The sequence below is a fragment of the Taudactylus pleione genome, unplaced genomic scaffold (assembly GCF_031769625.1).
Source record: "Taudactylus pleione unplaced genomic scaffold, aTauple2 ptg001289l, whole genome shotgun sequence".
Lineage (NCBI taxonomy): Eukaryota > Metazoa > Chordata > Amphibia > Anura > Myobatrachidae > Taudactylus > Taudactylus pleione.
The window spans coordinates 640205-661303 of NW_028285689.1; the positions used below are offsets into that span (position 1 = coordinate 640205).

General features: G+C 49.5%; 1 protein-coding gene across 1 annotated transcript in view; it reads right to left on the reverse strand.

Annotated features, from left to right (window-relative positions):
- KCNH2 (potassium voltage-gated channel subfamily H member 2) overlaps positions 1 to 21099 on the reverse strand; it is a 192364-nt gene that overhangs the window by 12586 nt on the left and 158679 nt on the right. The window contains exons 8-10 of the mRNA XM_088462931.1: positions 14580 to 14840; positions 11008 to 11194; positions 7251 to 7401 (exon numbers count right to left, since the gene is read on the reverse strand). Of these exons, the coding sequence (XP_088319057.1) occupies positions 7251 to 7401; positions 11008 to 11194; positions 14580 to 14840 (599 nt within the window). The remainder of the gene's footprint in view (positions 1 to 7250; positions 7402 to 11007; positions 11195 to 14579; positions 14841 to 21099) is intronic.

Consider the following 21099-nt stretch of genomic DNA (forward strand, 5'->3'; position numbering starts at 1 on the left):
GTTACTCTGTGTTATGGAGTACTGGTGTGTGTTACTCTGTGTTATGGAGTACGGAGGGGTGTGTTACTCTGTGTTATGGAGTACGGAGGGGTGTGTTACTCTGTGTTATAGAGTACGGGGGTGTGTGTTATTCCGTGTTATGGAGTACGGGGGTGTGTGTTATTCCGTGTTATGGAGTACGGGGGGGTGTGTTACTCTGTATTATAGAGTACGGGGGGTGTTACTCTGTGTTATGGAGTACGGGGGGTGTGTTACTCTGTGTTATGGAGTACGGGGGGTGTGTGTTACTCTGTGTTATGGAGTACGGAGGGGTGTGTTACTCTGTGTCATGGAGTACGGGGGGTGTGTTACTCTGTGTTATGGAGTACGGAGGGGTGTGTTACTCTGTGTTATGGAGTACGGGGGGTGTGTTACTCTGTGTTATGGAGTATGGGGGGTGTGTTACTCTGTGTTATGGAGTACGGGGAGTGTTACTCTGTGTTATGGAGTACTGGTGTTTGTTACTCTGTGTTATGGAGTACGGAGGGGAGTGTTTCTCTGTGTTATGGAGTAGGGGGGTGTGTTACTCTGTGTTATGGAGTACAGGGGATGTGTTACTCTGTGTTATGGAGTACTGGTGTTTGTTACTCTGTGTTATGGAGTACGGAGGGGAGTGTTACTCTGTGTTATGGAGTAGGGGGGAGTGTTACTCTGTGTTATGGAGTACAGGGGATGTGTTACTCTGTGTTATGGAGTACGGAGGGGTGTGTTACTCTGTGTTATGGAGTACGGAGGTGTGTGTTGTGGAGTACGGGGGGGTGTTACTCTGTGTTATGGAGTACGGGGGGTGTTACTGTGTGTTATGGAGTACTGGGGGTGTTACTGTGTGTTATGGAGTACGGGGGGTGTTACTCTGTGTTATGGAGTACGGGGGTTGTGTTACTCTGTGTTATGGAGTACGGGGTGTGTGTGTTACTCTGTGTTATGGAGTACGGGGGGGTGTTACTGTGTGTTATGGAGTACGGGGCGTGTTACTCTGTGTTATGGAGTACGGGGGTGTGTTACTCTGTGTTATAGAGTACGGGGGTGTGTTACTCTGTGTTATAGAGTACGGGGGTGTGTTACTCTGTGTTATGGAGTACGGGGGTGTGTTACTCTGTGTTATGGAGTACGGGGTGTGTTACTCTGTGTTATGGTGTACGGGGGGGTGTTACTCTGTGTTATGGAGTACGAGGTGTGTTACTGTGTTATGGAGTACGGAGGGGTGTGTTACTCTGTGTTATGGAGTACGAGGTGTGTTACTGTGTTATGGAGTACGGAGGGGTGTGTTACTCTGTGTTATGGAGTACGGGGTGTGTTACTCTGTGTTATGGTGTACGGGGGGGTGTTACTCTGTGTTATGGAGTACGGGGTGTGTTACTCTGTGTTATGGAGTACGGGGGGTGTTACTCTGTGTTATGGTGTACGGGGGGGTGTTACTCTGTGTTATGGAGTACGGGGCGTGTTACTCTGTGTTATGGAGTACGGGGGGTGTGTGTTACTCTGTGTTATGGAGTACGGAGGGGTGTGTTACTCTGTGTCATGGAGTACGGGGGGTGTGTTACTCTGTGTTATGGAGTACGGAGGGGTGTGTTACTCTGTGTTATGGAGTACGGGGGGTGTGTTACTCTGTGTTATGGAGTATGGGGGGTGTGTTACTCTGTGTTATGGAGTACGGGGAGTGTTACTCTGTGTTATGGAGTACTGGTGTTTGTTACTCTGTGTTATGGAGTACGGAGGGGAGTGTTTCTCTGTGTTATGGAGTAGGGGGGTGTGTTACTCTGTGTTATGGAGTACAGGGGATGTGTTACTCTGTGTTATGGAGTACTGGTGTTTGTTACTCTGTGTTATGGAGTACGGAGGGGAGTGTTACTCTGTGTTATGGAGTAGGGGGGAGTGTTACTCTGTGTTATGGAGTACAGGGGATGTGTTACTCTGTGTTATGGAGTACGGAGGGGTGTGTTACTCTGTGTTATGGAGTACGGAGGTGTGTGTTGTGGAGTACGGGGGGGTGTTACTCTGTGTTATGGAGTACGGGGGGTGTTACTGTGTGTTATGGAGTACTGGGGGTGTTACTGTGTGTTATGGAGTACGGGGGGTGTTACTCTGTGTTATGGAGTACGGGGGTTGTGTTACTCTGTGTTATGGAGTACGGGGTGTGTGTGTTACTCTGTGTTATGGAGTACGGGGCGTGTTACTCTGTGTTATGGAGTACGGGGGTGTGTTACTCTGTGTTATGGAGTACGGGGTGTGTTACTCTGTGTTATGGAGTACGGGGGGTGTTACTCTGTGTTATGGTGTACGGGGGGGTGTTACTCTGTGTTATGGAGTACGGGGCGTGTTACTCTGTGTTATGGAGTACGGGGGGTGTGTGTTACTCTGTGTTATGGAGTACGGAGGGGTGTGTTACTCTGTGTCATGGAGTACGGGGGGTGTGTTACTCTGTGTTATGGAGTACGGAGGGGTGTGTTACTCTGTGTTATGGAGTACGGGGGGTGTGTTACTCTGTGTTATGGAGTATGGGGGGTGTGTTACTCTGTGTTATGGAGTACGGGGAGTGTTACTCTGTGTTATGGAGTACTGGTGTTTGTTACTCTGTGTTATGGAGTACGGAGGGGAGTGTTTCTCTGTGTTATGGAGTAGGGGGGTGTGTTACTCTGTGTTATGGAGTACAGGGGATGTGTTACTCTGTGTTATGGAGTACTGGTGTTTGTTACTCTGTGTTATGGAGTACGGAGGGGAGTGTTACTCTGTGTTATGGAGTAGGGGGGAGTGTTACTCTGTGTTATGGAGTACAGGGGATGTGTTACTCTGTGTTATGGAGTACGGAGGGGTGTGTTACTCTGTGTTATGGAGTACGGAGGTGTGTGTTGTGGAGTACGGGGGGGTGTTACTCTGTGTTATGGAGTACGGGGGGTGTTACTGTGTGTTATGGAGTACTGGGGGTGTTACTGTGTGTTATGGAGTACGGGGGGTGTTACTCTGTGTTATGGAGTACGGGGGTTGTGTTACTCTGTGTTATGGAGTACGGGGTGTGTGTGTTACTCTGTGTTATGGAGTACGGGGGGTGTTACTCTGTGTTATGGAGTACGGGGGTTGTGTTACTCTGTGTTATGGAGTACGGGGTGTGTGTGTTACTCTGTGTTATGGAGTACGGGGCGTGTTACTCTGTGTTATGGAGTACGGGGGTGTGTTACTCTGTGTTATGGAGTACGGGGTGTGTTACTCTGTGTTATGGAGTACGGGGGGTGTTACTCTGTGTTATGGTGTACGGGGGGGTGTTACTCTGTGTTATGGAGTACGGGGCGTGTTACTCTGTGTTATGGAGTACGGGGGGTGTGTGTTACTCTGTGTTATGGAGTACGGAGGGGTGTGTTACTCTGTGTCATGGAGTACGGGGGGTGTGTTACTCTGTGTTATGGAGTACGGAGGGGTGTGTTACTCTGTGTTATGGAGTACGGGGGGTGTGTTACTCTGTGTTATGGAGTATGGGGGGTGTGTTACTCTGTGTTATGGAGTACGGGGAGTGTTACTCTGTGTTATGGAGTACTGGTGTTTGTTACTCTGTGTTATGGAGTACGGAGGGGAGTGTTTCTCTGTGTTATGGAGTAGGGGGGTGTGTTACTCTGTGTTATGGAGTACAGGGGATGTGTTACTCTGTGTTATGGAGTACTGGTGTTTGTTACTCTGTGTTATGGAGTACGGAGGGGAGTGTTACTCTGTGTTATGGAGTAGGGGGGAGTGTTACTCTGTGTTATGGAGTACAGGGGATGTGTTACTCTGTGTTATGGAGTACGGAGGGGTGTGTTACTCTGTGTTATGGAGTACGGAGGTGTGTGTTGTGGAGTACGGGGGGGTGTTACTCTGTGTTATGGAGTACGGGGGGTGTTACTGTGTGTTATGGAGTACTGGGGGTGTTACTGTGTGTTATGGAGTACGGGGGGTGTTACTCTGTGTTATGGAGTACGGGGGTTGTGTTACTCTGTGTTATGGAGTACGGGGTGTGTGTGTTACTCTGTGTTATGGAGTACGGGGCGTGTTACTCTGTGTTATGGAGTACGGGGGTGTGTTACTCTGTGTTATGGAGTACGGGGGGGTGTTACTCTGTGTTATGGAGTACGGAGGTGTGTGTTGTGGAGTACGGGGGGGTGTTACTCTGTGTTATGGAGTACGGGGGGTGTTACTGTGTGTTATGGAGTACTGGGGGTGTTACTGTGTGTTATGGAGTACGGGGGGTGTTACTCTGTGTTATGGAGTACGGGGGTTGTGTTACTCTGTGTTATGGAGTACGGGGTGTGTGTGTTACTCTGTGTTATGGAGTACGGGGGGTGTTACTCTGTGTTATGGAGTACGGGGGTGTGTTACTCTGTGTTATGGAGTACGGGGGGTGTTACTCTGTGTTATGGAGTACGGGGGTGTGTTACTCTGTGTTATGGAGTACGGGGGGTGTGTTACTCTGTTATTATTTATTTATTTATTAACAGTTTCTTCTATAGCGCAGCAAATTCCGTTGCGCTTTACAATTTGAATCAAGATTAACATTATACCGGGTTGTAAAAGACATACATAAGGGTAAGAGGGCCCTGCTCACAAGCTTACAATCTATAGGGAAATAGGTGTTGATACACAAGGAGAGGTGCTACATATAGCAAATAGGTCCAGCCCAATTGCAGATATTCTTGGTGGGCTGTATAATCCAATCACACAGGAAAGTTGGCCTAGGGTTAGGAGGATGTTACATTGAAGAAAGAGAAGATGTGATATGTGTTTACTATAAGAAGAGAGTTAGATAGGGAGCTATAAAAGGTTAGGTGGGCGGTCCTGGAATCTGATAAGCTGTCTAAAGAGGTGAGTTTTCAGAGAACGCTTGAATGTTTGGAAACTAGTGGAAAGTCTTATTGTGTATGGGAGGGTATTCCACAGGGTGGGTGCAGCCTGAAAAAAGTCCTGTAACCGTGCATGGGAACAAGTAATGCGCGGGGATGAGAGACGCAGATCTTGTGTAGAGCGGAGATGTCGGGTTGGAAGATATTATGAGATAAATGAAGAGATGTATGTTGGTGTGGTTTGGTTAATAGCTTTATGTGTGAGTGTAAGTATTTTAAATTGAATACGGTGGAAGACCGGCAGCCAATGGAGGGACTGACAGAGTGGATCAGCAGACACTGAACGTTTGGTGAGAAAGATCAACCTCGCAGCTGCATTCAAAATGGATTGTAGTGGGGAGAGCCTGTTTTTGGGAAGACCAATAAGGAGACTATTGCAATAGTCAATGTGGGAAATTATGAGTGCGTGTATAAGAGTTTTTGCAGTGTCTTGCGTAAGATATGATCTAATTTTTACTATGTTTCTTAGATGTATGTAACAGGATTTAGAGACAGATTGAATGTGGGGAACAAAGGACAGTTCAGAGTAAAGGATGACACCTAGGCAGCGAGCTTGTGGGGTGGGGTAGATTGTCGAGTTGTCAACAGTAATAGAGATATCAGGTTGGTAACTGCTATTGGCCGGTGGAAATATAATTAACTCTGTTTTGGATATATTAAGTTTGAGGTGGCGAGATGACATCCAAGATGAAATGGCAGAGAGACATTCAGTGACACGGACCAGCATGGATGGTGACAAATCTGGGGAGGATAGGTAAATGCCGGGGGTCGCGTAGCTAGTTATGGAGTACGGGGGGTGTGTTACTCTGTCTTATGGAGTACGGGGGGTGTGTTACTCTGTGTTATGGAGTACGGGGGGTGTGTGTTACTCTGTGTTATGGAGTACGGAGGGGAGTGTTACTCTGTGTTATGGAGTACGGGGGTTGTGTTACTCTGTGTTATGGAGTACGGGGGGTGTGTTACTCTGTGTTATGGAGTACGGGGTGTGTTACTCTGTGTTATGGTGTACGGGGGGGTGTTACTCTGTGTTATGGAGTACGAGGTGTGTTACTGTGTTATGGAGTACGGAGGGGTGTGTTACTCTGTGTTATGGAGTACGAGGTGTGTTACTGTGTTATGGAGTACGGGGTGTGTTACTCTGTGTTATGGAGTACGGGTGTGTTACTCTGTGTTATGGAGTACGGAGGGGTGTGTTACTCTGTGTTATGGAGTACGGGGGTGTGTGTTACTCTGTGTTATGGAGTACGGGTGTGTTACTCTGTGTTATGGAGTACGGAGGGGTGTGTTATTCTGTGCTATGGAGTACGGGGTGTGTGTGTTACTCTGTGTTATGGAGTACGGGGGGTGTGTTACTCTGTGTTATGGAGTACGGGGGGTGTGCTACTCTGTGTTATGGAGTACGGGGGGGTGTGTTACTCTGTGTTATGGAGTACGGGGGGTGTGCTACTCTGTGTTATGGAGTACGGGGGGTGTGTTACTCTGTGTTATGGAGTACGGGGGGTGTGTTACTCTGTGTTATGGAGTACGGAGGGGTGTGTTACTCTGTGTTATGGAGTACGGGGGGTGTGTTACTCTGTGTTATGGAGTACGGGGGGGGTGTGTTACTCTGTGTTATGGAGTATGGAGGGGTGTGTTACTCTGTGTTATGGAGTACGGGGGGTCTGTGTTACTCTGTGTTATGGAGTACGGAGGGGTGTGTTACTCTGTGTTATGGAGTACGGGGTGTGTTACTCTGTGTTATGGAGTACGGGGGGGTGTTACTCTGTGTTATGGAGTACGGGGGGAGTATTACTCTGTATTATGGAGTACGGAGGGGTGTGTTACTCTGTGTTATGGAGTACGAGGTGTGTTACTGTGTTATGGAGTACGGGGGTGTGTGTTACTCTGTGTTATGGAGTACGGGGGTGTGTGTTACTCTGTGTTATGGAGTACGAGGTGTGTTACTGTGTTATGGAGTACGGAGGGGTGTGTTACTCTGTGTTATGGAGTACGGGGGTGTGTGTTACTCTGTGTTATGGAGTACGGGTGTGTTACTCTGTGTTATGGAGTACGGAGGGGTGTGTTACTCTGTGTTATGGAGTACGGGGGTGTGTGTTACTCTGTGCTATGGAGTACGGGGGGTGTGTGTTACTCTGTGTTATGGAGTACAGGGTGTGTTACTTTGTGTTATGGAGTAAGGGGGGTGTGTGTTACTCTGTGTTATGGAGTACGGAGGGGTGTGTTACTCTGTGTTATGGAGTACGGGGGGGTGTTACTCTGTGTTATGGAGTACGGGGGGAGTATTACTCTGTATTATGGAGTACGGGGGGGGTGCTGGCATTGTGTTGGTGACGCGGCGGAGATTACCTGAGAAGATGATGCCATTGTCTGCTCTCCACATGGGGGGAAACTGTGCGGGGGGGTGGAGACAGTACTGTACGCGGGGGGCACCAACGCCATCTGCTTCTGTAGTAGTTGCATAATGGTGTTTATATCTGTCACCATGCGGCTTTCCAACCTGAGGAGATGGGATGAGAATGAGAGAAGTAGTTACATAATGGGGTAAGGAGGGGTATATAGATATGGGGAGCAGTTATATAATGGGGTGAGGAGGGGTGTATAGATATGGGAGTAGTTATATAATGGGGTGAGGAGGGGTATATAGATATGGGGAGTAGTTATATAATGGGGTGAGGAGGGGTATATAGATATGGGGAGTAGTTATATAATGGGGTGAGGAGGGGTATATAGATATGGGGAGCAGTTATATAAAGGGTGAGGAGGGGTATATAGATATGGGGAGTAGTTATATAATAGGATGAGGAGGGGTATATAGATATGGGGAGTAGTTATATAATGGGGTGAGGAGGGGTATATAGATATGGGGAGTAGTTATATAATGGGGTGAGGAGGGGTATATAGATATGGGGAGTAGTTATATAATGGGGTGAGGAGGGGTATATAGATATGGGGAGTAGTTATATAATGGGGTGAGGAGGGGTATATAGATATGGGGGGTAGTTATATAATGGGTAAGGAGGGGTATATAGATATGGGGAGTAGTTATATAATGGGGTGAGGAGGGCTATATAGATATGGGGAGTAGTTATATAATGGGATGAGGAGGGGTATATAGATATGAGGAGTGGTTATATAATGGGATGAGGAGGGGTATATAGATATGGGCAGTAGTTATATAATGGGGTTAGGAGTGGTATATAGATATGGGGAGTAGTTATATAATGGGGCGAGGAGGGGTATATAGATATGGGGAGTAGTTATATAATGGGGTGAGGAGGAGTATATATATATATATATATATATATATATATAGGGAGTAGTTATATAATGGGGTGAGGAGGGGTATATAGATATGGGGAGCAGTTATATAATGGGGTGAGGAGGGGTATATAGATATGGGGAGTAGTTATATAATGGGGTGAGGAGAGGTATATAGATATGGGGAGTAGTTATATAATGGGGTGAGGAGGGGTATATAGATATGGGGAGTAGTTATATAATGGGGTGAGGAGGGGTATATAGATATGGGGAGCAGTTATATAAAGGGTGAGGAGGGGTATATAGATATGGGGAGTAGTTATATAATAGGATGAGGAGGGGTATATAGATATGGGGAGTAGTTATATAATGGGGTGAGGAGGGGTATATAGATATGGGGAGTAGTTATATAATGGGGTGAGGAGGGGTATATAGATATGGGGAGTAGTTATATAATGGGGTGAGGAGGGGTATATAGATATGGGGAGTAGTTATATAATGGGGTGAGGAGGGGTATATAGATATGGGGGGTAGTTATATAATGGGTAAGGAGGGGTATATAGATATGGGGAGTAGTTATATAATGGGGTGAGGAGGGCTATATAGATATGGGGAGTAGTTATATAATGGGATGAGGAGGGGTATATAGATATGAGGAGTGGTTATATAATGGGATGAGGAGGGGTATATAGATATGGGCAGTAGTTATATAATGGGGTTAGGAGTGGTATATAGATATGGGGAGTAGTTATATAATGGGGCGAGGAGGGGTATATAGATATGGGGAGTAGTTATATAATGGGGTGAGGAGGAGTATATATATATATATATATATATATATATATATAGGGAGTAGTTATATAATGGGGTGAGGAGGGGTATATAGATATGGGGAGCAGTTATATAATGGGGTGAGGAGGGGTATATAGATATGGGGAGTAGTTATATAATGGGGTGAGGAGAGGTATATAGATATGGGGAGTAGTTATATAATGGGGTGAGGAGGGGTATATAGATATGGGGAGTAGTTATATAATGGGGTGAGGAGGGGTATATAGATATGGGGAGTAGTTATATAATGGGGTGAGGAGGGGTATATAGATATGGGGAGTAGTTATATAATGGGGTGAGGAGGGGTATATAGATATGGGGAGTAGTTATATAATGGGGTGAGGAGGGGTGTATAGATATGGGGAGTAGTTATATAATGGGGTGATGAGGGGATATAGATATGGGGAGTGTTATATAATGGGATGAGGACGGGTATATAGATATGGGGAGTAGTTATATAATGGGGTGAGGAGGGCTATATAGATATGGGGAGTAGTCATATAATGGGTTGAGGAGAGGTATATAGATATGGGGAGTAGTTATATAATGGGGTGAGGAGGGGTATATAGATATGGGGGGTAGTTATATAATGGTGAGGAGGGGTATATAGATATGGGGAGTAGTTATATAATGGGGTGAGGAGGGGTATATAGATATGGGGAGTAGTTATATAATGGGGTGAGGAGGGGTATATAGATATGGGGAGTAGTTATATAATGGCGTGAGGAGGGGTATATAGATATGGGGGGTAGTTATATAATGGTGAGGAGGGGTATATAGATATGGGGAGAAGTTATATAATGGGGTGAGGAGGGGTATATAGATATGGGGAGTAGTTATATAATGGGGTGAGGAGGGGTATATAGATATGGAGAGTAGTTATATAATGGGGTGTGGAGGGGTCTATAGATATGGGGAGCGGTTATATAATGGGGTGAGGAGGGGTATATAGATATGGGGAGCGGTTATATAATAGGGTGAGGAGGGATATATAGATATGGGGAGTAGTTATATAATGGGATGAGGAGGGGTATATAGATATGGGGAGCAGTTATATAATGGGGTGAGGAAGGGTATATAGATATGGGGAGCAGTTATATAATGGGGTGAGGAGGGGTATATAGATATGGGGAGTGGTTATATAATGGGGTGAGGAGAGGTATATAGATATGGGGAGTAGTTATATAATGGGATGAGGAGGGGTATATAGATATGGGGAGCAGTTATATAATGGGTGAGGTGGGTATATAGATATGGGGTGTAGTTATATAATGGGGTGAGGAGAGGTATATAGATATGGGGTGTAGTTATATAATGGGGTGAGGAGGAGTATATAGATATGGGGAGTGGTTATATAATGGGGTGAGGAGAGGTATATAGATATGGGGAGCAGTTATATAATGGGATGAGGAGGGGTATATAGATATGGGGAGTAGTTATATAATAGGATGAGGAGGGGTATATAGATATGGGGAGTAGTTATATAATGGGGTGAGGAGGGGTATATAGATATGGGGAGTAGTTATATAATGGGTGAGGAGGGGTATATAGATATGGGCGGTAGTTATATAATGGGGTGAGGAGGGGTATATAGATATGAGGAGCAGTTATATAATGGGGTGAGGAGGGGTATATAGATATGGGAAGTAGTTATATAATGGGGTGATGAGGGGATATAGATATGGGGAGTGTTATATAATGGGATGAGGAGGGGTATATAGATATGGGGAGTAGTTATATAATGGGGTAAGGAGGGGTATATAGATATGGGGGGTAGTTATATAATGGGGTGAGGAGGGGTATATAGATATGAGGAGCAGTTATATAATGGGGTGAGGAGGGGTATATAGATATGGGAAGTAGTTATATAATGGGGTGATGAGGGGATATAGATATGGGGAGTGTTATATAATGGGATGAGGAGGGGTATATATATATGGGGAGTAGTTATATAATGTGGTAAGGAGGGGTATATAGATATGGGGAGTAGAATATTACAGAGATACTCAGGAACCTGTTGAGTTGTTTCTGCAGTTTATCCAGCCTGTTCCCCAATTCACATTTTTGCCGCCGACTAATTGAAGGCACCGGAGCAGTGAGCGTGGTGTGGGTAGGGATGGTGCAACGTGGCAGCTCCTGGTACTGACGTCCATTTCTGTCTCCCCAAAAGCTAAAGATGTTAGAGACCCCAGAAAAAGCTCCTAGGAAAAGGACAAATAAATAACATGTACAGTAAGGCTCACTAGCTGGCCGGGGTTAGGGGAAGAGACAGGCCGGGGTTAGGGGAAGAGACAGGCCGGGGTTAGGGGCAGAGACAGGCCGGGGTTAGGGGAAGAGACAGGCCGGGGTTAAAGGAAGAGACAGGCCGGGGTTAGGAGAAGAGACAGGCCGGGGTTAGGGGAAGAGGCAGGCCGGGGTTAGGGGAAGAGGCAGGCCGGGGTTAGGGGAAGAGGCAGGCCGGGGTTAGGGGAAGGCCCAGGCCGGGGTTAGGGGAAGGCGCAGGACGGGGTTAGGGGATGGCGAAGGAAGGGGTTAGGGGAAGGCGCAGGCCAGGGTTAGGGGAAGTAGCAGGCAGGGGTTAGGGGAAAGCGCAGGCAGGGGTTAGGGGAAGGCGCAGGCCGGGGTTAGGGGAAGAGGCAGGCCGGGGTTAGGGGAAGAGACAGGCCGAGGTTAGGGGAAGGCGCAGGCCGGGGTTAGGGGAAGGCGCAGGCCGGGGTTAGGGGAAGGAGCAGGCAGGGGTTAGGGGAAAGCGCAGGCCGGGGTTAGGGGAAAGCGCAGGCCGGGCTTAGGGGAAGTAGCAGGCCGGGGTTAGGGGAAGGCGCAGGCCGGGGTTAGGGGAAGGCGCAGGCCGGGGTTAGGGGAAGGCGCAGGCCGGGGTTAGGGGAAGGAGCAGGCAGGGGTTAGGGGAAGGCGCAGGCCGGGGTTAGGGGAAGGCGCAGGCCGGGGTTAGGGGAAGAGACAGGCCGGGGTTAGGGGAAGAGACAGGCCGGGGTTAGGGGAAGAGACAGGCCGGGGTTAGGGGAAGAGACAGGCCGGGGTTAGGGGAAGAGACAGGCCGGGGTTAGGGGAAGAGACACGCCGGGGTTAGGGGAAGGCGCAGGCCGGGGTTAGGGGAAGGCGCAGGCCGGGGTTAGGGGAAGGCGCAGGCCGGGGTTAGGGGAAGGCACACTGAGGTCTATGAGGATGGCAGTCTGTAGGTTTAGGAGGGAGAAATCTTTAATAATAATAATAATAATAATTGGCCACAGTCTGCGCTTATTGCTGACCAATAAAAAGACGCCATAACCAATACACATGACCCCTATATCACAGGTGACGGCCCCTATATGTGCTCCATGTACATAAGGAGAACGTGTCGGGGGGGCTCTCAGCACATGACCCCTATATCACAGGTGACGGCCCCTATATGTGCTCCATGTACATAAGGAGAACGTGTCGGGGGGCTCTCAGCACATGACCCCTATATCACAGGTGACGGCCCCTATATGTGCTCTATGTACATAAGGAGAACGTGTCGGGGGGCTCTCAGCACATGACCCCTATATCACAGGTGACGGCCCCTATATGTGCTCCATGTACATAAGGAGAACGTGCCGGGGGGCTCTCAGCACATGACCCCTATATCACAGGTGACGGCCCCTATATGTGCTCTATGTACATAAGGAGAACGTGTCGGGGGGCTCTCAGCACATGACCCCTATATCACAGGTGACGGCCCCTATATGTGCTCCATGTACATAAGGAGAACGTGTCGGTGGGCTCTCAGCACATGACCCCTATATCACAGGTGACGGCCCCTATATGTGCTCTATGTACATAAGGAGAACGTGTCGGGGGGATCTCAGCACATGACCCCTATATCACAGGTGACGGCCCCTATATGTGCTCCATGTACATAAGGAGAATGTGTCGGGGGTCTCTCAGCACATGACCCCTATATCACAGGTGACGGCCCCTATATGTGGTCCATGTACATAAGGAGAATGTGTCGGGGGGGCTCTCAGCACATGACCCCTATAACACAGGTGACGGCCCCTATATGTGCTCCATGTACATAAGGAGAAGGTGTCGGGGGTCTCTCAGCACATGACCCCTATATCACAGGTGACGGCCCCTATATGTGCTCCAAGTACATAAGGAGAACGTGTCGGGGGGCTCTCAGCACATGACCCCTATATCACAGGTGACGGCCCCTATATGTGGTCCATGGACATAAGGAGAACGTGTCAGGGGGCTCTCAGCACATGACCCCTATATCACAGGTGACGGCCCCTATATGTGGTCCATGTACATAAGGAGAACGTGTCGGGGGGCTCTCAGCACATGACCCCTATATCACAGGTGACGGCCCCTATATGTGCTCTATGTACATAAGGAGAACGTGTCGGGGGTCTCTCAGCACATGACCCCTATATCACAGGTGACGGCCCCTATATGTGCTCTATGTACATAAGGAGAACGTGTCGGGGGGCTCTCAGCACATGACCCCTATATCACAGGTGACGGCCCCTATATGTGCTCCATGTACATAAGGAGAACATGTCGGGGGGCTCTCAGCACATGACCCCTATATCACAGGTGACGGCCCCTATATGTGCTCCATGTACATAAGGAGAACGTGTCGGGGGGCTCTCAGCACATGACCCCTATATCACAGGTGACGGCCCCTATATGTGCTCCATGTACATAAGGAGAACGTGTCGGGGGGCTCTCAGCACATGACCCCTATATCACAGGTGACGGCCCTATATGTGCTCTATGTACATAAGGAGAACGTGTCGGGGGGCTCTCAGCACATGACCCCTATATCACAGGTGACGGCCCCTATATGTGGTCCATGTACATAAGGAGAACGTGTCGGGGGGATCTCAGCACATGACCCCTATATCACAGGTGACGGCCCCTATATGTGCTCCATGTACATAAGGAGAACGTGTCGGGGGGGCTCTCAGCACATGACCCCTATATCACAGGTGACGGCCCCTATATGTGGTCCATGTACATAAGGAGAACGTGTCGGGGGGGCTCTCAGCACATGACCCCTATATCACAGGTGACAGCCCCTATATGTGGTCCATATACATAAGGAGAATGTGTCGGGGGGCTCTCAGCACATGACCCCTATATCACAGGTGACGGCCCCTATATGTGCTCCATGTACATAAGGAGAACGTGTCGGGGGGGCTCTCAGCACATGACCCCTATATCACAGGTGACGGCCCCTATATGTGCTCCATGTACATAAGGAGAACGTGTCGGGGGGATCTCAGCACATGACCCCTATATCACAGGTGACGGCCCCTATATGTGCTCCATGTACATAAGGAGAACGTGTCGGGGGGATCTCAGCACATGACCCCTATATCACAGGTGACGGCCCCTATATGTGCTCCATGTACATAAGGAGAACGTGTCGGGGGGATCTCAGCACATGACCCCTATATCACAGGTGACGGCCCCTATATGTGCTCCATGTACATAAGGAGAACGTGTCGGGGGGCTCTCAGCACATGACCCCTATATCACAGGTGACGGCCCCTATATGTGCTCCATGTACATAAGGAGAATGTGGATTCTCCCGCTTACCTGACAGGTGATTGCACACATCCCCAGCGCTCTGATCACCGTCTGCCTCTCCCACGTTTGGCGCCATGACGCTACTGCACGTAGCTTGCGTTGGAGAAAGCTCAACGGTGTTTGACACGGTCACCGGCTGATCATCGTCACTGGATGATGAACTCGAGGGGGCGCTGCTGTGCCCCCCCCACCCCTTCTCCTCCAGCAGATTGTTCCGGGTCAGCCGGTTTGACCTCTGACCTTTCGGGGCCTCCCCAGCATTCTCTGCATCTGTGATAGAGATTAGGAGGATGAGAGACTTCCCGCGGGACCAGCACAGACAGAAGGGATCCGGCGCGGTGGTAATTTTAGGAAAAGTATTATTGTACCCTGTAATTCAGTATGATGGCGTGCAGAATGTACGGAGCAGTAATAAGGAATTGCACATAAATTATATTGTGGGAGCTATTAATCTGGATGCTAAAAGTTATTTTATTGCCTCATTTGACAAAATAATAATAATACTATCACTCGGCTGCACCTGTAATACTGTGGATTCACCAAAAGATTCTAAAAATCTAAATCAAGCGCAACTATATTAAAAAATAACCAAAGAAATACTCAGTATTGAACAAAACTAAAAAAAAAATAAAGGCACATAGGGAGCACTTAAAATGAATTATTTAATAAATTTAGTTCAACATTTGTATTCTAAATAACACATAACATTTATACAAGCATATACATACATACTGTATATAGAAATATTTCATGCCTATAAACGTTTAGTTAATCAGAAATTCCAATAACAAAATATTATTCTGCTTATATAGCTCAGCTACGAGGACCACAGTGCGATGATCACTGAAGAGAAATCCAATCGTAGTAGTCACTTGAAAACAAGAGATATGGTAAGAACTTACCTTTGTTATCTCTGTTTCTACGAAGTCCATAGGGTCCACAGGGTTGACCTTGGGGTATAGCTGGATCTGGATCCACGGGCACCACGCAGTTAAAGCTTTCACTGCTCCCAGGATGCACTTGGGTCCGTCCTCCTCTATACCCCGCCCCCGGCCACAGGCACCTCAGTTGGTAAGCAGCCAAGGCCGGAGGAGGAGACTAAACAGAGAGAAGGAAGACTGGAACACACAAGAAACCATACTCACAGAAATGGGAGACGGAAAAATCGGTAACCAGCCACACAGCCCATTTGAAGCAAGGTGCGTCAGGGCGGGCACACTGTGGACCCTATGGACTTTGTAGAAACAGAGATAACAAAGGTAAGTTCTTATCATATCTCTTGTTTTCTACTTCAGGGTCCATAGGGGGTCCACAGGGTTGACCTTGGGGATGTCCCAAAGCAGTTCAACTAAGGGTGGGGACGCTCCTGTGCAGAAAGGAGTACCCGGCGCCCGAAGGATGCATCCTGAGAGGCAAAGGTGTCAAACACATAAAACCTCAAAAACTTCTGAATGGAAGACCGTGGCTGCCTTGCACAGCTGAACAGCGGAGGCACCACTTCTAGCAGCCCAAGAAGGACCCACAGACCGAGTGGAATGAGCCTTAACAGAGGCCGGAACAGGTAAACCTTCCTGTATATAAGCCTCACGAATAACAGAACAAAGCCAACGGGCAATAGTTTAGTTTTCATAAGAGGGGTTGGCCTGCCAACAAACAAAGAGGACAAACAAAGAATCGGACCTTCTAACAGAAGCAGTCCTGTCAACATAAAGTCTGAGAGCACGGACAACGTCCAACGAAGCCTCACCAGCTGTAAGATCAGGAGACTGAAAAGCTGGCACCACAAGTTCCTGATTGATGTAGAACTTAGAGACCACTTTAGGCAAAAACTCAGGACGAGTGCGAAGCACTGCTCTGTCCTGGTGAAAAATCAAGAAGGGGGACGACAGGAGAGCACCCCCAACTCTGACACCCTCCTGGCTGAAGCAATCGCCAGGAGAAAAACAGTCTTAAGTATTAACCACTTGAGGTCAACCGACTCAAGGGGCTCAAAAGGAGGACCCTGCAGGACCCGAAGAACCACCGCCAAGTCCCAAGGAGCCACAGGAGGCACGAAGGGCGGCTGGATTCGGAGAACACCTTGGAAAAAAGTGTGAACATCTGGCAATGTAGCGTTCCTTCGCTGGAACCACACGGACAGCACGGACACATGCACCTTCAGGGAGGCAAGGCGTAAGCCTAGGTCCAAACCTGATTGAAAAAATTCCAAGATCCTAGAAACTCGGAACACCTGAGGATCATCGTTTCTGTACTCGCACCACTGAAAGTAAGTGCGCCACACCCTGTGGTAATTTCGTGCGGAAGCAGGCTTGCGGGTCCTGAGCATGGTACTAATAAACGAACCCGAGAAGCCCCGAGACTTTAAGATGGCTGTCTCAAGAGCCACGCTGTCAAAGACAGCTGACCCAGATCTTGGTAAAGGTAGGGCCCCTGAGACAGTAGGTCCCGACGCTGAGGAAGAAGGTACGGAGCATCGATGGAGAGGCTCCTCAGATTGGAGTACCAAGGATGTCTGGGCCACGCTGGAGCCACAAGCACGAGTGTGCCGCCATCCTGCTTGAATTTCCGCAAGACCCGAGATAGCAGGGATATCGGAGGAAACAGATAAGCCAGGTGATACGTCCATTTCACCAACAGCGCATCTACCAGACATGCGCCTGCGTCTCTTGTCCTTGACCCGTACACGGGCAACTTGTGATTGTGACAGGAGGCCATGAAGTCCAGCTCCGGCAGCCCCCATCTGTCCATGAGTAGCTGAAACACCTCTGCACGTGACGGCTGAGGAAGTCCGCCTCCCAACTGAGGACACCGGGGATGAAGACCGCTGAGATCACTGGAATGTGGCACTCCGCCCAAGCAACGATTCGAGACACCTCCAACATCGCAGCCTGACTGCGAGTTCCTCCCTGGTGGTTGATGTACGCCAACGCCGTGGTGGCGTTGTCGGACTGAACTTGAACTGGCCTTCCTTGAATAGTGGTGCCGGATGACTGCAGGGCCCTGTACACTGCCCGCAGTTCCAGAATATTGATGGGGAGAAGTGCTTCCTCCGCCGTTCAACGTCCCTGAAGTGACAACAAGCCTGTCACTGCCCCCCAACCCCGGAGACTGGCATCTGTTGTGAGCAGGACCCAGTCTGGGATCCAAAAGGCGTGCCCCTCGACCAGATGAGCTGTCTGAAGCCACCAGGCCAAAGACTGCCGAACCTCAGGTGACAACACCAGCATCTGAGAGCGGATCCGGTGAGGTAACCCATTCCATTCAAATAGAATCAGCCCCTGCAGGGGCCGTGAATGGAACTGGGCAAATTCCACCATGTCGAATGCCGACACCATGGACCCCAGAACTCTCATTGCCGAATGGACCGACAGGCGGCAACTGCGTATCCGCAGCTGTAGGGAGGAGACCTTTTAAGGAGTAAGGAAGATCCTTTGCTGACGAGAATCTAGCACGGGTCCCAAATGAACCATCCGCTGTGATGGAATCAGGGAAGACTTTCTCAAATGTATCAACCACCCGTGCGCTTGCAGACAAGCAGAGAGCTTGCCGGCAAAAGGAGGTCGTCCAGGTATGGCAGTAGCCGTACGTTCTTGTTCCGAAGATGTGCAGCCATGATTGCCATCTCCTTGGTGAATACCCTTGGTGCCGTGGAGAGGCCAAAGGGTAGCGCCCGGAACCGATAGTGATGCTGAAGGATAGCGAACCTCAGATACCGCTGGTGCGAAGGTGCTATCGGAACATGGAGGTAGGCGTCCTGGATATCCAGGAACACCATGTAATCCCCATGTTCCATCGCCAGAATGATGGAATGTAACGTTTCCATCCTGAATTTGGGAACTCTGAGGAATTTGTTCAGAGACTTCAAATTGAGGATAGGGCGATGAGAACCATTGGGTTTCTGCACCAGAAACAGAGTAGAGTAGAACCCCATCCCTCATTGTGATTGAGGAATGGGAACAATGACCCCTGCTTTCAGCAAGGACTCTATAGCCTCCTGAATCTGTAAAGCCTTGGTTTTGTCCTGAGAAGAATTCGTGCAGACAAACTGCACGAGTACCCCTGGGAGACCAATTCTCGAACCCAGGTATCCGTGGTGGTATTGTGTCACCACTGGGCAAATTGAAGAAGTCGGCCTCCCACTCTGGGGTCCCCCAGAGGGAGGCCCGACCCATCAGGCAGAAGGTTTATCTTCCTGTTTGGAAGCAGGGCGCCTGGCACTCCATGCCTGCCTCTTGGGTTTAGAGGCGGACTTGGTTGCCGACTGCCTCGGAAAGGACTGACCTTTGGCCTTTCCCTGAACCCGAAAGGACCAAAAAGCAGAGCTTCTCACTTTAGTAGGTGCTGAAGCCGAAGGGAGGAAGGCAGACTTGGATTTAGCCAGAGTATCCACTATTTTGTCCAAGTCCGGACAAAATAGCAACTCCCTATTAAAAGGTAAGGCCTCCAGGCCCTTTTTAGAATCCGTGTCCGCCCTCCAGGACCGCAGCCACAAGGACCAACGAGCTGACACAGCTGCAGCCGACATCCTAGAGGTCAGCAGGCTAGCATCTAACGACGCTTCTCCAATATATGAAGCCGCATCTCTCATTTGTCCCACCAACGCCCTCTGGATATCCGGAGCATCGTCCGGAAAGGTATCTTCCAACGCGTTGGCCCAGCTCTCAATGACATTAGCCACCCTAGAGATGGCCATGGATGGATGGGCCACAGCTCCAGAGAGGGAATAGATAGACTTTAAACAAGTCTCCACTTTCCTGTCCGTGGGATCCGTCAGAGAAGAGATAGACGGCAATGGCAACGTAGCGCTCTTAATTAAGCGGGTGACATGGGAATCCACCGCCGGCGGGGTTTCCCATTTCCTGCAATGTGCTTCAGTAAAAGGATAATTAGAAGCCAACCTTTTCTGCGGTTGGAATCTCTTACTGGGCAACTGCCCGGCCACCGCCATATTATCCGTCAATTGGTCAGACAGGGGAAAAACATTCGAAGTTACCTTAGCCTTTTTAAAATTAGGAATCTTCGACCTAGGAGCTGGCGCATCATCCTCTATATGGAGGATAGCCCGCACCGCCCTAACCGATGCCGGCACATTAATGGAGGACTTAGTCTCTACCTCCTGGCCCACAGCATGAGAGTCAGAGTCCTCATGAATCTCTCCATCATCTGACGACACGTCCGAGTCCGAAAAATGAACAGTCAGTGAACCCACAACAGGACGCCCTTGGTGGCACATCACTTTGCAACATCAACTGAAACATGAAGATGAGGCCGCCAGACTCAGTACCGAGCTGGAGAGAACATCCACCCAGGGCGGAGGAGCCGACTGAGGAAAACTCTGAACAGGCACCACAGACTGCTGCGTCACAGGGGGAGACTGGACATACACAGGCAGCCCCGTATAGGGACCCACAGTCCGGGATCCGGGGGGAGACTGCAAAAACTGGGTAATACCCGGGGAATGGGAGATGTTCGGCTGGGGCAACGATTGAGAAGGGAACGTTGTTGGGACCGATAAACGGTCCGCAATAGACGCCAGCACCTGGAAAAACATCGCCCAAGGAGGGTCCTACGATATAGGGGGTTTAGAGGGATCAGGTACCAGCTGGCACCGCCCGCACAGACCATCCTGAGATAAGTCCTCCCTATTCACTCCTGCAGAACAGTGTCTGCAGGAAAACAACACAGGAACCCCGGAGCGCTCAGTCTCATCAGACATGATACAGTAAATACTCAATGAATACGTATCACCAGAGGAATTACGGTGTAAACACCCGCACACTCACCAGTATGCAACACAAACAGCCCAGATATGGTACTGTGTAGCACACAACTGTATGTGACTGACCTCACAAATACGTGATTTATATAAGTGAGGTTACCATAAAAACGCCCTTCCCCCACACACCTGCTGGGCCGTAGGAGAAGGAAAGGGATAGTTATAAGCTGACAGTAAGTAGAAATAAGTCACAGACAGGCAGCACTAGCAATAGTCACATACAATGCAGAAAAGTTATACTCACTGCACCTTCCGCTACAATCAACCGCCCAGATTCAGTGTCTGGGAGGGCTATAGCGCTGTGTACACTGTCCTTTAGCAGGGGAGAGGTACACAGGGGGACCGGTCCACTTGATACTGCCTGGGAGTTCTGCGATGCCTGCCAGTAAAGATGGCCGCCGGAGACCTCAGAGGAGGAGTGGCCGAGAGATAAGAGCAGCTCAGCAACGTCAGACTGCGTGCTGAAAGGCGCGCTGAGCTGAGGAGCTGCTAGACAGGGAAGGCTGCCTCCCCTGGCTAGCAATTAACCCCCGGGTTGCTTGTCCCGCTTCCAGCCTACTACCATGGTGGTCTAGCGGTCACGCGGGGTGTTCCTCAGAGGGGGGGAGCCCACCGCCACTGCTAGCACCTCTGGTCTGTCCCCAGAGACCGGAGGCTTCTGACTGCATGTAAAGTATCCGCGGGCCGCCGCAAACGGCGACCCACAGCTTACCTGATCCCCGGCGATCCGGCAGCAGCCAAGGGAGTCCCCAG